Source organism: Schistocerca nitens, chromosome 12 (genome assembly GCF_023898315.1).
Source record: "Schistocerca nitens isolate TAMUIC-IGC-003100 chromosome 12, iqSchNite1.1, whole genome shotgun sequence".
Classification (NCBI taxonomy): Eukaryota; Metazoa; Arthropoda; class Insecta; order Orthoptera; family Acrididae; genus Schistocerca; species Schistocerca nitens.
The window spans coordinates 121,941,586-121,956,374 of NC_064625.1; the positions used below are offsets into that span (position 1 = coordinate 121,941,586).

At 43.7% G+C, this 14,789-nt stretch overlaps 1 protein-coding gene across 2 annotated transcripts in view; it reads right to left on the reverse strand.

Annotated features, from left to right (window-relative positions):
* Positions 1–6,603, reverse strand: part of LOC126215221 (uncharacterized) — a 108,324-nt gene extending 101,721 nt beyond the window's left edge. Inside the window, exon 1 of one of the 2 annotated variants that reach the window (XM_049941885.1) lies at positions 6,420–6,603. In XM_049941885.1, the coding sequence (XP_049797842.1) occupies positions 6,420–6,564 (145 nt within the window). In that variant the 5' untranslated portion in view covers positions 6,565–6,603. Of the gene's footprint in view, positions 1–3,298; positions 3,330–6,419 lie in introns of those variants that run through there. The other variant, XM_049941887.1, reaches the window with a different exon arrangement.
* Between the last annotated feature and the right edge of the window lie 8,186 nt (positions 6,604–14,789).

The following is a 14,789-nucleotide window of genomic DNA, read 5'->3' on the forward strand; positions in this document are numbered from 1 at the left end:
TCACATCTGTCAACACCTGCTTTCTTTGGGATTGGAATTATTATATTCTTCTTGAAGCCTGAGGGTATTTCGCCTGTTTCATACATCTTGCTCACCAGATGGTAGAGTTTTCTCAGGACTGGCTCTCCCGAGGCCGTCAGTAGTTCCAATGGAATGTTGTCTACTCCGGGGGCCTTGTTTCGACTCAGGTCTTTCAGTGCTCTGTCAAACTCTTCACGCAGTATCGTATCTCCCATTTCATCTTCACCTACATCCTCTTCCATTTCCATAATATTGTCCTCAAGTACATCGCCCTTGTATAGACCCTCTATATACTCCTTCCACCTTTCTGCCTTCCCTTCTTTGCTTAGAACTGGGTTGCCATCTGAGCTCTTGATATTCATACAAGTGGTTCTCTTCTCTCCAAAGGTCTCTTTAATTTTCCTGTAGGCAGTATCTATCTTACCCCTAGTGAGACGCCGGCCGTGGTGGCCAAGCGGTTAAAGGTGCTACAGTCTGGAACCGCGCGGCCGCTACGGTCGCAGGTTCGAATCCTGCCTCGGGCATGGATGTGTGTGATGTCCTTAGGTTAGTTAGGTTTAATTATTTCTAAGTTCTAGGCGACTCATGACCGCAGAAGTTAAGTCGCATAGTGCTCAGAGCCAACCTAGTGAGACAAGCCTCTACATCCTTACATTTGTCCTCTAGCCATCCCTGCTTAGCCATTTTGCACTTCCTGTCGATCTCATTTTTGAGACGTTTGTATTCCTTTTTGCCTGCTTCATTTACTGCATTTTTATATTTTCTCCTTTCATCAGTTAAATTCAATATTTCTTCTGTTACCCAAGGATTTCTACTAGCCCTCGTCTTTTTACATACTTGATCCTCTGCTGCCTTCACTACTTCATCCCTCAAAGCTACCCATTCTTCTTCTACTGTATTTCTTTCCCCCATTCCTGTCAATTGTTCCCTTATGCTCTCCCTGAAACTCTGTACAACCTTTGGTTCTTTCAGTTTATCCAGGTCCCATCTCCTTAAATTCCCACCTTTTTGCAGTTTCTTCAGTTTTAATCTACATGTCATAACCAATAGATTGTGGTCAGAGTCCACATCTGCCACTTGAAATGTCTTACAATTTAAAACCTGGTTCCTAAATCTCTGTCTTACCATTATATAATCTATCTGATACCTTTTAGTATCTCCAGGGTTCTTCCATGTATACAACCTTCTATCATGATTCTTAAACCAAGTGTTAGCTATGAACAAGTTGTGCTCTGTGCAAAATTCTACCAGGCGGCTTCCTCTTTCATTTCTTAGCCCCAATCCATATTCACCTACTACGTTTCCTTCTCTCCCTTTTCCTACACTCGAATTCCAGTCACCCATGACTATTAAATTTTCGTCTCCCTTCACTATCTGAATAATTTCTTTTATTTCATCATACATTTCTTCAATTTCTTCGTCATCTGCAGAGCTAGTTGGCATATAAACTTGTACTACTGTAGTAGGCGTGGGCTTCGTATCTATCTTGGCCACAATAATGCGTTCACTAAGCTGTTTGTAGTAGCTTATCCGCGTTCCTATTTTCCTATTCATTATTAAACCTACTCCTGCATTACCCCTATTTGCCTTTGTGTTTATAACCCTGTGGTCACCTGACCAGAAGTCTTGTTCCCCCTGCCACCGAACTTCACTAATTCCCACTATATCTAACTTTAACCTATCCATTTCCCTTTTCAAATTTTATAACTTACCTGCCCGATTAAGGGATCTGACATTCCACGCTCCGATCCGTAGAACGCCAGTTTTCTTTCTCCTGATAACGACATCCTCTGTTGCCATATTGTAGTGCAAAATAATTATTTAATTAATAACGATGGATAAAAAACGCATTAGAAAATTCACCACATCATTTCTAAACATTATGTTGCACTAATAATGCTAAACGAATTTTTAAAGCTCTCTATACTAACAAGTTTCTTAAATTTTACCGGTCCAATATCGGAAACCTACATCGATACATTATAGGCGACGTCAACATTTTCGCTTTGTCAGTTTCCTACAAACGAACAACAACGAATATAGACTAATAACTGTCTGAAAAGTAAGGTCATTTCCCCTACGTTCAGCTATAAATAAAACATTGCGTTGACACGTACCAACTCTTTTAGGTACGTACACAAAAAGTTAGATGAAAACTTCAACAAAACCAACGTTGTCTGCAGACGATCAGCACTCGACAGACAGAACTCAGTTGACAATGTGGCTCGAAGCTGCACGCAGTTCGCGCTGATCTCTCTAAATGTCTAACATTTCTACGAATTCTATAGCAGTGGCACAACTTAGGAGCAGATAAAATATAGCAATTCTGTAATATGAACAGGAAGGGACGCAACACTTTTACTTAAAATCACTTCTACTTCTGTCCACGACTCTCCATCCGAGATAACATGCTCCATCCCACCTACTTAAAAATCCTCAAACCAGTCACAGATTTCGATTGACATCCCAAAAGGTCGTACCTTTGTTAACAAACATTGGTTTAGTACTCAGTCAAATGATTCTCGGAAGACAAGAAATAGAAAATTGGATCCACCAATACCGCGTAGAAGACTATAATAGATACACGTCAATGCATTGTCTCAGCGATTGGGTGCAATTTTCGCACCTGGTAATTAAATGAAAATAAAAAAATTGAAAACACTCCAGCCACGTGTGTCAGAGTTCAGGAAGTTGTTTACGCCAAATAACACAGATTGATATTAAAGCTGAAACAAATGAGCCCTCGGTCACAATTTTTAGTCTTATTAACCAGGTTTCAACACTTCTAAGAGTGCCTTTTATCAGGATTTAAATCTTTATAGTGGCCTATAACGTAATTACAAATTTATGGGAAAAGAAAATATTTTGTATAAAAGTGTAAGTACTGACTAACAATACAAGACAGAGAGAGTACTTACATGTCACGTATAAAATAAATATCAGGCCAGAAGGGCTTTAGTTACAATTTTTTTTAAAAAAAAAAGAAAGAATGCATGAAAGCGAGCCACTATGGGCTGCTTATATCTGTAAAGCTACAGGTAGCAACGGACTGAGGTGCCCGAGTTAACAAGTGCGGGCAGGTGAACATGACACCAAGAGTGCCATCTGGTAGCCGTAAATATAAGTAGGCTACTTACAAGGGAACCTCCCCATCGCACCCCCCTCAGACTTAGTTATAAGTTGGCACAGTGGATAGGCCTTGAAAAACTGAACACAGATCAATCGAGAAAACAGGAAGAAGTTGTGTGGAACTATGAAAAAAATAAGCAAAATGTACAAACTGAGTAGTCCATGCGCAACATAGGCAACATCAAAGAGAATGCGGGCTCAGTATCGCCGTGGTCGCGTGGTTAGCGTGAGCAGCTGCGGAACGAAAGGTCCTTGGTTGAAATCCTCCCTGGAGTGAAAAGTTTAATTTTTTATTTTCAGACAATTATCAAAGTTCAGGCACTCACACATAATCAACTTCGCTCTCAAAAATTCCAGGACATGTTCAGATATGCTTGGACATATACAGGATTTAACAGTCTTCAAACGGAAAAATTTGAAAACGTTAAAAACATATGTTTTGACAGAGCACAGGGAAAACTGTGCGACTGTGAAACTGTTGGATTCATTTGTTGCAGTTTATGTGACAAACTCTTATGTTTCCATCACTTTTTTGGGAGTGATTATGACATCCACAAGAAAACCTAAATCGGGCAAGGTAGAAAAATCTTTTCACCCATTCGCCAAGTGTACAAGTTAGGTGGGTCGACAACATATTCCTGTCATGTGACGCACATGCCGTCACCAGTGTTGTATAGAATATACCGGACGTGTTTTCCTGTGGAGAAATCGGTTGACCTATGACCCTGCGATCAAATGTTTTCGGTTCCCATTGGAGAGGCACGCCCTTTCGTCTACTAATCGCACGGTTTTGCGGTGCGATCGCAAAACACAGACACTAAACTTATTACAATGAACAGAGACGTCAATGATAGAACGGACACATCATAACTTTGCGAAAATAAAGAAAATAGAAATTTTCACTCGAGGGAAGTCTTGAACCAAGGACCTTCCGTTCCGCAGCTGCTCACGCTAACCACGGGACCACGGCGCTACTGAGCCTACGTTCTCCTTGATGTTGCTTATCTTGCGCATGGACTACTCAGTTTGTATATTTTATTTTTTTCATAGTTCCACACAACTTCGTGTTTTCTCGAGTGACCTGTGTTCAGTTTTTCAAGGCCTATCCACTGTGCCAACTTATAACTAAGTCTGAGGGGGGTGCGATGGGGAGGTTCCCTTGTTAACATTTAATATATAGCTGTATTTAGTACTTTAACTCATACACGAAGTTTTATATGACAACAGCAGACATGGTAACATTTTGCGTATGTAAAAGCATAGAAATACAGTTTGAAAACTGAAAACTGGTTAACAGTATAAAAAGAAGCAGTACTTACACGTCACGTATAAAATAAATATAAAGCGAACAGCTTTAGTCACAATTTAAAGTAAAATGTGTGGAAGGCGAGCCACTACTGGCTGCTCGCATGTGTCCTGCTTCAGACTGAGGCGCCCGCGTTAACAACTGTGGGCAGGTGAACATTGCACCGAAAGTGCCACCTAGTAGCCGCAAGTACAACTTGGCTACTTAACATTCAAATGTAGACGGATGAATATTATGATGAACATCATTCAGTACATGATGTAAAAGGCAATATTTTGTTTAACAGCGGCAGATAATGTAACGTTTTGTCTACATCAGAGCTTAGAAGTACAGTTTGAAGTATAAAAGCATCGCTACAGAAAATACAAAAAGGGCTGATGACACAGCCTGTAGAAAACGATACAACATGAAACACAGCCAATAAACCATTTAATAAATGAAAAATTAAGAGCTGACTTAAATGAAAGAAAAAACATTTCGGTAACTGCACGAGGAGAACTGAAATTAAATCTCAACTGCTCTGTACAGCTGAAGAAATTTTTATTACGCAACTGAAGCTGCTCATTGAGAATGAGGCTATCATTTCGAGAAAGATGTTTAATTCTTAAAGTATATCTAATCTACGCCCTTTCTTCTCGCTGTGCAAAATGTTGATATCGTAAATAGCTGTAGGCACGTGACTTGTAATCAGAAGATGGTCGGAAAAAGACGAATTGTGGGTGCTAATGCCATTTTTTCTTAAAAGGCGTTCTTTATATTCGGTTGTAAAGGCACGTCCTGTTTGTCTTATGTAGTAAGAACAGCAGGAGTCGCAAAAAAAATATTATAAACGCCAGAACTTTCTAAAGGGGAGCGAGTATGTGCTTAGGAATAATTCGCAGAGCGAACATTGATTCCCGACTGAAGTGGCTTTCAGTTATCGGCACTACGAGGTGCATTCAAGTTCTAAGGCCTCCGATTTTTTTTCTTCAGACTGGAAAGAGATAGAAACATGCGCATTGTTTTAAAATGAGGCCGCGTTCATTGTCAATACGTCCCAGAGATGGCAGCACCATATGGCAGATGGAATTTTACCGCCATCGGCGAGAATGAGAACTGTTTTAAATACTTAAAATGGCGACGTTTTCCTTACTTGAACAGCGTGCAATCATTCGTTTTCTGAATTTGCGTGGTGTGAAACCAATTGAAATTCATCGACAGTTGAAGGAGACATGTGGTGATGGAGTTATGGATGTGTCGAAAGTGCGTTCGTGGGTGCGACAGTTTAATGAAGGCAGAACATCGTGTGACAACAAACCGAAACAATCTCGGGCTCGCACAAGCCGGTCTGACGACACGATCGAGAAAGTGGACAGAATTGTTATGGGGGATCGCCGAATGACTGTTGAACAGATCGCCTCCAGAGTTTGCATTTCTGTGGGTTCTGTGCACACAATCCTGCATGACGACCTCAAAATGCGAAAAGTGTCATCCAGGTGGGTGCCACGAATGCTGACGGACGACCACACGGCTGCCCGTGTGGCATGTTGCCGAGCAATGTTGACGCACAACGACAGCATGAATGGGAGTTTCTTTTCGTCGGTTGTCACAATGGATGAGACGTGGATGCCATTTTTCAATCCAGAAACAAAGCGCCAATCACCTCAATGGAAGCACACAGATTCAACGCCACCAACAAAATTTCGGGTAACCGCCAGTGCTGAAAAAATGATGGCGTCCATGTTCTGGGACAGCGAGGGCGTAATCCTTACCCATTGCGTTCCAAAGGGCACTACGGTAACAGGTGCATCCTACGAAAATGTTTTGAAGAACAAATTCCTTCCTGCACTGCAACAAAAACGTCCGGGAACGGCTGTGCGTGTGCTGTTTCACCAAGACAACGCACCCGCACATCGAGCTAACGTTACGCCACAGTTTCTTCGTGATAACAACTTTGAAGTGATTCCTCATGCTCCCTACTCACCTGACCTGGCTCCTAGTGACTTTTGGCTTTTTCCAACAATGAAAGACACTCTCCGTGGCCGCACATTCACCAGCCGTGCTGCTTTTGCCTCAGCGATTTTCCAGTGGTCAAAACAGACTCCTAAAGAAGCCTTCGCCGCTGCCATGGAATCATGGCGTCAGCGTTGTGAAAAATGTGTACGTCTGCAGGGCGATTACGTCGAGAAGTAACGGAGGCGTTAGAACTTGAATGCACCTCGTATATACGAGTTATCTGCAAACTGATGCAGTTAGAGGCACGTGAGGTATCGGCCAGATTCACATGAACGCAGCTAATAGCTGCGTCAAGTGTAGTCGATATATAATTCGCTGATAACAACCTGACACGTTTTTCTTATCATTCATAGCGTGAGACGCTCACAGAGTTATCTACGTAAGCAACGGTTTGTTTATTGTACTGACTTTGACTTCGCTTGGAGACGTCGTTGGGTTCCAAGGTGGACTCTCGGTTCGGCACACGACTATAATTTGGCACGAAGTTACAAGTATGATCTTATGAAGATAATGCGGATGGGTGAGCTGTAGCAGACTAGAACTACCGTAATATTAGAACGCGAAGACATCTAAGTAACTAAAATTGTGTGTTCTGGGGATCCATGGCCTCCATATGTAAAGACGATCCGTAGTAGGTTGTAATGCTATGTTTTTTTTTAATCGTGCGATTAGCTAATTTCGACTATGCGTCATTGTCGAGCACATTCGTAATATCACAATCATGATATTGAATATAGATGTTACAAATGTGCTTGACAATGACAGTCGAAATTAGCGAATCGCACGATTAAATAAATACCGCATTACAGCCTATGGACCATGTTTATGTTTATCAAGCATATAAGTAATCATTCTGCCACGCACACTTCCTGAAAAAAAAAAAGAATGCTTAAATCTTTACAGCCGGCCGCGGTGGTCTAGTGGTTCTAGGCGCGCAGTCCGGAACCGCGCGACTGCTACGGTCGCAGGTTCGAATCCTGCCTCGGGCATGGATATGTGTGATGTCCTTAGGTTAGTTAGGTTTAAGTAGTTCTAAGTTCTAGGGAACTGATGACCTCACAAGTTAAGTCCCATAGTGCTCAGAGCCATTTGAACCATTTTTGAAATCTTTACATGCGAGCCCTTATTCTTGCGATGTTCATTTCTCTCTATGTAGGTAGGAGTCAGTAAAATATTTTGGCATTCGGAGGAGGAAAATGGTGACTGAAATATCTGGAAAACATCTCGCTGCAACGAAAAAGGTCTGTGTTTTAATAATTGCTACCCAAAATCGCGTATCATTTTTACCCTATTTCGCGGCAATACAAAACGAGCTGCCCTTCTTTGAACTTTTTCGATGTCCTTTGTCAATCATCTCTGATAAGGATCTCATACGGCGTAGCAATACTCTGGCAGAGGACGGACAAGTGTATTGTAAGCGAAACAAAAGAGATACATGTTTGCACCTGTTACTGTCCTTCAAAGTAGTCACCAGCGTTGTGTGGAACCCGTTGCCAGCTATGTGGAAGGCGTAGTACACCGTTAGCAGAGCCTGTTCTGTTTATGGTGCGAATGGAGCGGTCTAAAGTTATGGTGATTCTCGTGTAGACTGTGATGGTGTCATCCTAACGCATTACGTTCCTCCACGGCAGACCGTCAATGCACAGTATAACTGTTAGTTTTTGGAGCATCACCATCCGACCAGCTTTGCGAAAGAAGCGGCGACACTTTCTGTGCAACCCACCCATCATTTATCGCGACAATGCGCGGGAGCATACAGCTCAAGCTGTGGCTGCTCTGTTCGATCGATGGGACTGGGACGTACTGTACCATCCACCATACTCCCAGGACTTAAGTCCTTGTGACTTTGATTTGATTCCGAAGATGAAGGAACCACTTCGCAGAATTCGCTTTAGAACTGTTCCAGAGATTCGACAGGCAGTAGACCGCTCCATTCGCACCATCAACAGAACAGGCTCTGCTAACGGTATACTACGCCTTCCACATCGCTGGCAACGGGTTCTACACGACGCTAGTGAAGGACAGTAACAGGTGCAAACATGTAACTCTTGTATCGGTTGTGAATCAGTAGCTGCCACTATTGAAGTTCCAACCCTCGTATCTTGTCTAAACATTTTACAGATGGCTTTGGTCTTGTGATAAATTTTACTAGGCGTAAACGACAGAGTCATCTGCAAACAGTTTAAGAGTGTAGCTCAGACTATCTTCTGAATCGTTTATATAGATTGAGAACAGCAGAGAACCTAATATAATTTCGGCTTCACTAAACGACTTCCCGTCAGTTATTGCCATCTTTCTAAGAGGAAATCACGGCTCTAACATTACAACTGAGACGATATTCAACAGGCACTTAATTGGATTAGAAGCTGCTTGTGAGAAAAGAAGCCAAAAAGCTTTCTGGAAATCTGGAAATATGGAGTCAATTTGAGATCCCCTGACGACAGCACTCATTGCTTTTTGGGAAAAAAGAGCCAGTTGCATTCGACTAGAACGACATATTTGGAATGAATGCCGGTTATGTGTCAGTAGATCTTTTTTTCCCTACATATACTGTGCTCAAGCATTATGAAAATGTTTGAGTACAGTGTACGTTCCAAAATCGTAGTACAAATCGACATCAGTGATTTGCCTCAATAATACCGCGGAATACTTCCATTTCTCCCGTCCTACTTTCCAGTCTTTAGGTACGTATCTTTCTTCGAGTGAGCAGTTGTACAGGTTGTCCATAATTACGGTTGGAGTTTGGAATCGCTATAGAAAGAGAGCCACTGCTGAAAATGACGTCAAATTTGAACAGCATATTACGACACAGACGAAACGTCACTAAAAAAAGTCATCGAAAATTTTACGAATAGATGGCACTGTAAACGTTTTTACATAAATGGGTTCGGCAACAAAAGACATGAATCGCAATACAACGGCTATGATTAAAGTTGCACGTTATACCTCTCCTACTGTTCAGTGTGGATGACTGAAAAAGATCGGCAGTCAACAAAATGGTTGAAAATGTCTCTGAGCACTATGGGACTTAACATCTGAGGTCATCAGTCCCCTAGAACATAAAACTACTCAAACCTAACTAACCTAAGGACATCACACACATCCATGCCCGAGGCAGGATTCGAACCTGCGACCGTATCAATCGCGCGGTTCCAGACTGAAGCGCCTAGAACTGCTCGGCCACGCCGACCGGCGGCAGTCAACAGCTGAGGCACTTAGTTGGGTAAGCCCATCCACAACGTCAGGTAGTGCCACATCGGATGGGAAGAATCGGTTTCTAATTGTCTTGAGACCCCAATCCGCAAAAAAAAAAAAATCAAAATGACGACGGTTTAATTGTTCCGGGGCCAAAATCAGCATACAACCAAAAGACAACGGTTCCTAATTGCCGTGAGATTTGCGTAAGACATGTTCAGAACCCTGGTCCAGCGTTTTGTGCCACAAGTTGAAACCGAATAACAGCACGTTCCACAACAAATCGAAGTGTCTCGGGTGGCAAGTTCAGAATGCGATGAGCAATGCGTGTCTCCAGTTCATCTAAATACACTACTGGCCATTAAAACTGCTACACCAAGAAGAAATGCAGATGATAAACGGGTATTCATTGCACAAATGTATTATACTAGAACAGACATGTCATATTTTCACGCTATTTGGGTGCATAGATCCTGAGAAATAAGTACCCAGAACAACCACATTTGGCCGTAATAACGGCCTTGATACGCCTGGGCATTGAGTCAAACAGAGCTTGGATGGCGTGTACAGGTACAGCTGCCCATGCAGCTTCAACACGATACCACAGTTCGCCGAGAGTAGTGACTGGCGTATTGTGACGAGCCAGTTGCTCGGCCACCATTGATGACACGTTTTCAGTTGGTGAGAGATCTGGAGAATGTGCTGGCCAGTGCAACAGTCGAACATTTTCTGTATCCAGAAAGGCCCGTACAGGACCTGCAACATGTGGTCGTGCATTATCCTGCTGAAATGTAGGGTTTCGCAGGGATCGAATGGAGGTTTAGTGTAAGTAGGCTGTTTAGGTTTTTATATTGGTAACGCCACGTAGCGCTCTGTATGAAAATCACTGCCTGTGCTGTGTGCAATCTGTGGCTGGTTTGCATTGTTGTTGGCCATTGTAGTGTTGGGCAGTTGGCTGTTAACAGCGCGTAGCGTTGCGCAGTTGGAGGTGAGCCGCCAGCAGTGGTGGATGTGGGGAGAGAAATGCCGGAGTTTAAAAATTTGTAAAACTGGATGTCATGAACTGCTGTATATATTATGACTTTTGAACACTATTAAGGTAAATACATTGTTTGTTCTCTATCAAAATCTTTGATTTGCTAACTATGCCTATCAGTAGTTAGTGACTTCCGTAGTTTGAATCTTTTATTTAGCTGGCAGTAGTGGCGCTCGCTGTATTGCAGTAGTTCGAGTAACGAAGATTTTTGGTGAGGTAAGTGATTTGTGGAAGGTATAGGTTAATGTTAGTCAGGGCCATTCTTTTGTAGGGATTACTGAAAGTCAGATTGCGTTGCGCTAAAAATATTGTGTGTCAGTTTAAGCACAGTCATGTATAATTTTTCTAAGGGGACGTTTCAGTAGAGCCACGGGTCGTAACACATCTGAAAGTAACGTCCACTGTTCAAAGTGCCGTCAATGCGAACAAGGGGTGACCGAGACGTGTAACCAATGGCACCCCATACCATCACGCCGGGTGATACGCCAGTATGATGATGACGAGTACACACTTCCAATGTGCGTTCACTGCGATGTCGCCAAACACGGATGCCACCATTGTGATGCTGTAAAAAGAACCTGGATTCATCCTAAAAAATGACGATATACCATTCGTGCACCCACGTTCGTCGTTGAGTATACCATCGCAGGCGCTCCTGTCTGTGATTTAGCGCCAAGGGTAACCGAAGCCACGGTCTCAGAACTGATAGTCCATGCTGCTGCAAACGTCGTAGAACTTTTCGTGCAGATGGTTGTTGTCTTGCAAACGTCCCCATTTGTTGACTCAGAAGCCGAGACGTGGCTGCACGATCCGTTACAGCCATGCGGATAATATGCCTGTTATCTCGACTGCTAGTGATACGAGGTCATTGGGATCCAGCACGGCGTTCCGTATTACCCTCCTGAACCCACCGATTCCATATTCTGCTAACAGTCATTGGATCTCGACCAACGCGAGCAGCAATGTCGCGATATGATAAAGCGCAATCGCGATAGGCTACAATTCGACCTTTATCAAAGTCGGATACATGATGGTACGCATTTCTCCTCCTTACACGAGGCATCACAACAACGTTTCACCAAGCAACGCCGGTCAACTGCTGTTTGTGTATGAGAAATCGGTTGGAAACTTTGCTCAAGTCAGCACGTTGTAGGTATCACCACCGGCGCCAACCTTGTGTGAATGCTATGATAAGCTAATCATTTGCATATCACAGCATCTTCTTCCCGTCGGTTAAATTTCGCGTCTGTAGCACGTCATCTTCGTGGTGTAGCATTTTTAATGGCTAGTAGTCTAAAAAAAAAAGTTCAGCACTTGTACACAAACACTGATGACTGAAATGACACACGTGAATGATGGAGCGTGGGCGGTGAAAACACTGAAGCACTAACACGACGGCACACACAGAGAACTGATGCGATGATCTCCGGCACGCGAATGTTCACTTGACGTGTACGAGTCCGCGGACCTGCCAAATGGGGTAAAGGTGGGGGTGGAGGGAGAGAGGATGGTGTAGATGCCAGTCGCAGAGGAGATGGGAGGGGGGGAAAGAAGGTATGGGGGGTAGGGGAAGCCCAGGGAGGACGAGGGAGGGAGGAAGGCAGGAGGGAGAGAAGGGAGACAGGGTGCCCTAAGGAAAAAACACAAGGTGTGGAAGGGGAGGATCAAAGTTGGTAGGAGGGGTAAATGGTGGGGATGAGGGCATCATCAGGGAGCGGAAGTTGGTGGAAGTCACCTTGGGCGAGGGTATGGAGAGTGGAGAGATGGAGAGCTGGTGGGACGTGGGAATACAGGCGATCCACGGCAGGTGACAACTGGGAAGTAATAGCAGCCGAGCAAAGATACTACGAGAGGGGATATATCGATACACGCTACAATAGTTCAATTCTTTTATCTTGGCGGCTCGCGCATGCCCGCCCAGACGCGGGAGATTGCTGCGTTGCCAGTTGCACCCGACGCACACGCCAAGAGAAGCAGCGCCCTAGTATAGCATAGTTCGCAAGCTTTCGTTTAGGGGGGAGCGCGCAGTTCATAAAGTAAAGCCACCACGGCCGCATTAACCCTTTCGCTGCTACAGAGACGTGCTCCCCGCATTCCGCGCTGTGCGCGATTTTGTCACTGCACTGCTCGCCTGTGCTGACACATGGTGTTCCGACTGCTTTGACACTCTTATCATTTCGATTCCACAAAAACTATTTGACCCAAAAATTAGATTTTTACACATCTTCTTGACTGATACCTTCCCCCCATAAATGACTTAATTTTGTTTCGATGTTCAACCCAGTTATTGTGCAGCATTAAATGTAGTAAACCATTGCACGAAATTTTGAAGAGTTTGCAGAGGTAAAAGTCCATAGCGTGTACTTTCCGTATGGTCGATTTTAGTTGCCACAATGTTGAGAATGAAACGTAGACAAGATACCTAAATTTCATATAAAATTTACTGTATAACAATATCTTATTTAATTTAAGTACCACATAGGTACATGACAAAATGGCGCACAGCGCGGAATGCGGGGAGCACGTGTCTTCAGCAGCGAAAGGGTTAATGGAGAGACAAAGCACTACAAATTTAAAAAAAATTGCATTCAAACGAATAAAATTCGTGAAGTAAGACGCTTCGATATTGTTTTTAAATAAAGAAAATTTTATGCATTGCACAAGGTTTGAACTCTTCACCTTTCATTCACGAACCAAACGCCTTAACCGTTACGCTCACATAGCTCGTACTACAACGTAACTCCATGAGAACTCTAACAGGTCACGCAAAATACTGACAAGCACTGTTGGTATGACTATGAATTACTGACACTTCGTCGAAGTACAATAGGAAATAAACAATTACCGCTGTTCTTTATTGCAAAAAAGCTGTTCGTGAGATTGATACAGAGACCTTTCCTTGCTATCGCCTGAATTAGGAGTCTTATTGCTTGTTTGGTTTAATTAATTAATAGAATATGGAGCAATTGGTATAAAGAATGCTTTTTCAAACTTTCTATAAAATAAAGTCTGCTATCAAGACATTGCTTTCGTTCTATTACTTTATTTATGACTGAACATTTCTAAAACTGAAGACACTCGTCGTGCTCTGCTCTGCAGTCGAGATCTGGCAACGTCGTTCTCTGTTCATTGGCTGACTGTGTTTTGTGACGTCGGATGCACAGGACGAACCTGAACTCGGCCGCCAACATAAATGACGCGCACTTTAGCTCCGCTCACGGTCAGGCAAAGCAGCAGCTCAGTGACAGTAGTAATTTAAATTAACGCAGTGAGGTGGAAGTACGCTAAAAACAGGGTGAAAAATAAATGATGGCGGGAACACGAGCCACACACGGCTCAGGCTTCGTCTTTCCACAGAATGTTCGAGACGACTCATTGTCCACTTACATCTGAGCAAGAAATTCCAGAGCGAACGTTTGTCCTGCTGGCAGGTCAGGAAGAAAGTAACCCTGAACGTGGGTGAATTTGTGTGGATAGCAATGCAGGATGTCTCGTAGCATTTTCTGGACCATGCTCGCAAGCATGTCCAATGCTTGAACAATTCCCAGTGTACTAGATGCTCGCACACCACACCAGTCCTACAATGTTGTGGCCATAAACGGATGTCGGATCAAATGCTTTCCTCCCTCTGCAACACTGCACTTCAAAAAAAAATCTGTCGTTTCCAATTTTGTAATCATTTTCTGCTGACCCTTAGCAGACATCGGGCAACGGCCTTGCCGCAGTGGATACACCGGTTCCTGTGAGATCACCGAAGTTAAGCGCTGTCGGGCCTGGCCGGCACTTGGATGGGTGACCATCCAGCCGCCATGTGCTGTTGCCATTTTTCGGGGTGCACTCAGCCTCGTGATGCCAATTGAGGAGCTACTCGACCGAATAGTAGCGGCTCCGATCAAAGAAAACCATCATAATGACCGGGAGAGCGGTGTGCTGACCACACGCCCCTCCTATCCGCATCCTCAATGAGGATGACACGGCGGTCGGATGGTCCCGATGGGCCACTTGTGGCCTGAAGACGGAGTGCTTAGCAGACATCGGACAAATGCCCTTTTTCATACCCTTCAGTGCCCGGAACTTCTGCAGGGATACTGGCGCACGATCCTTCAT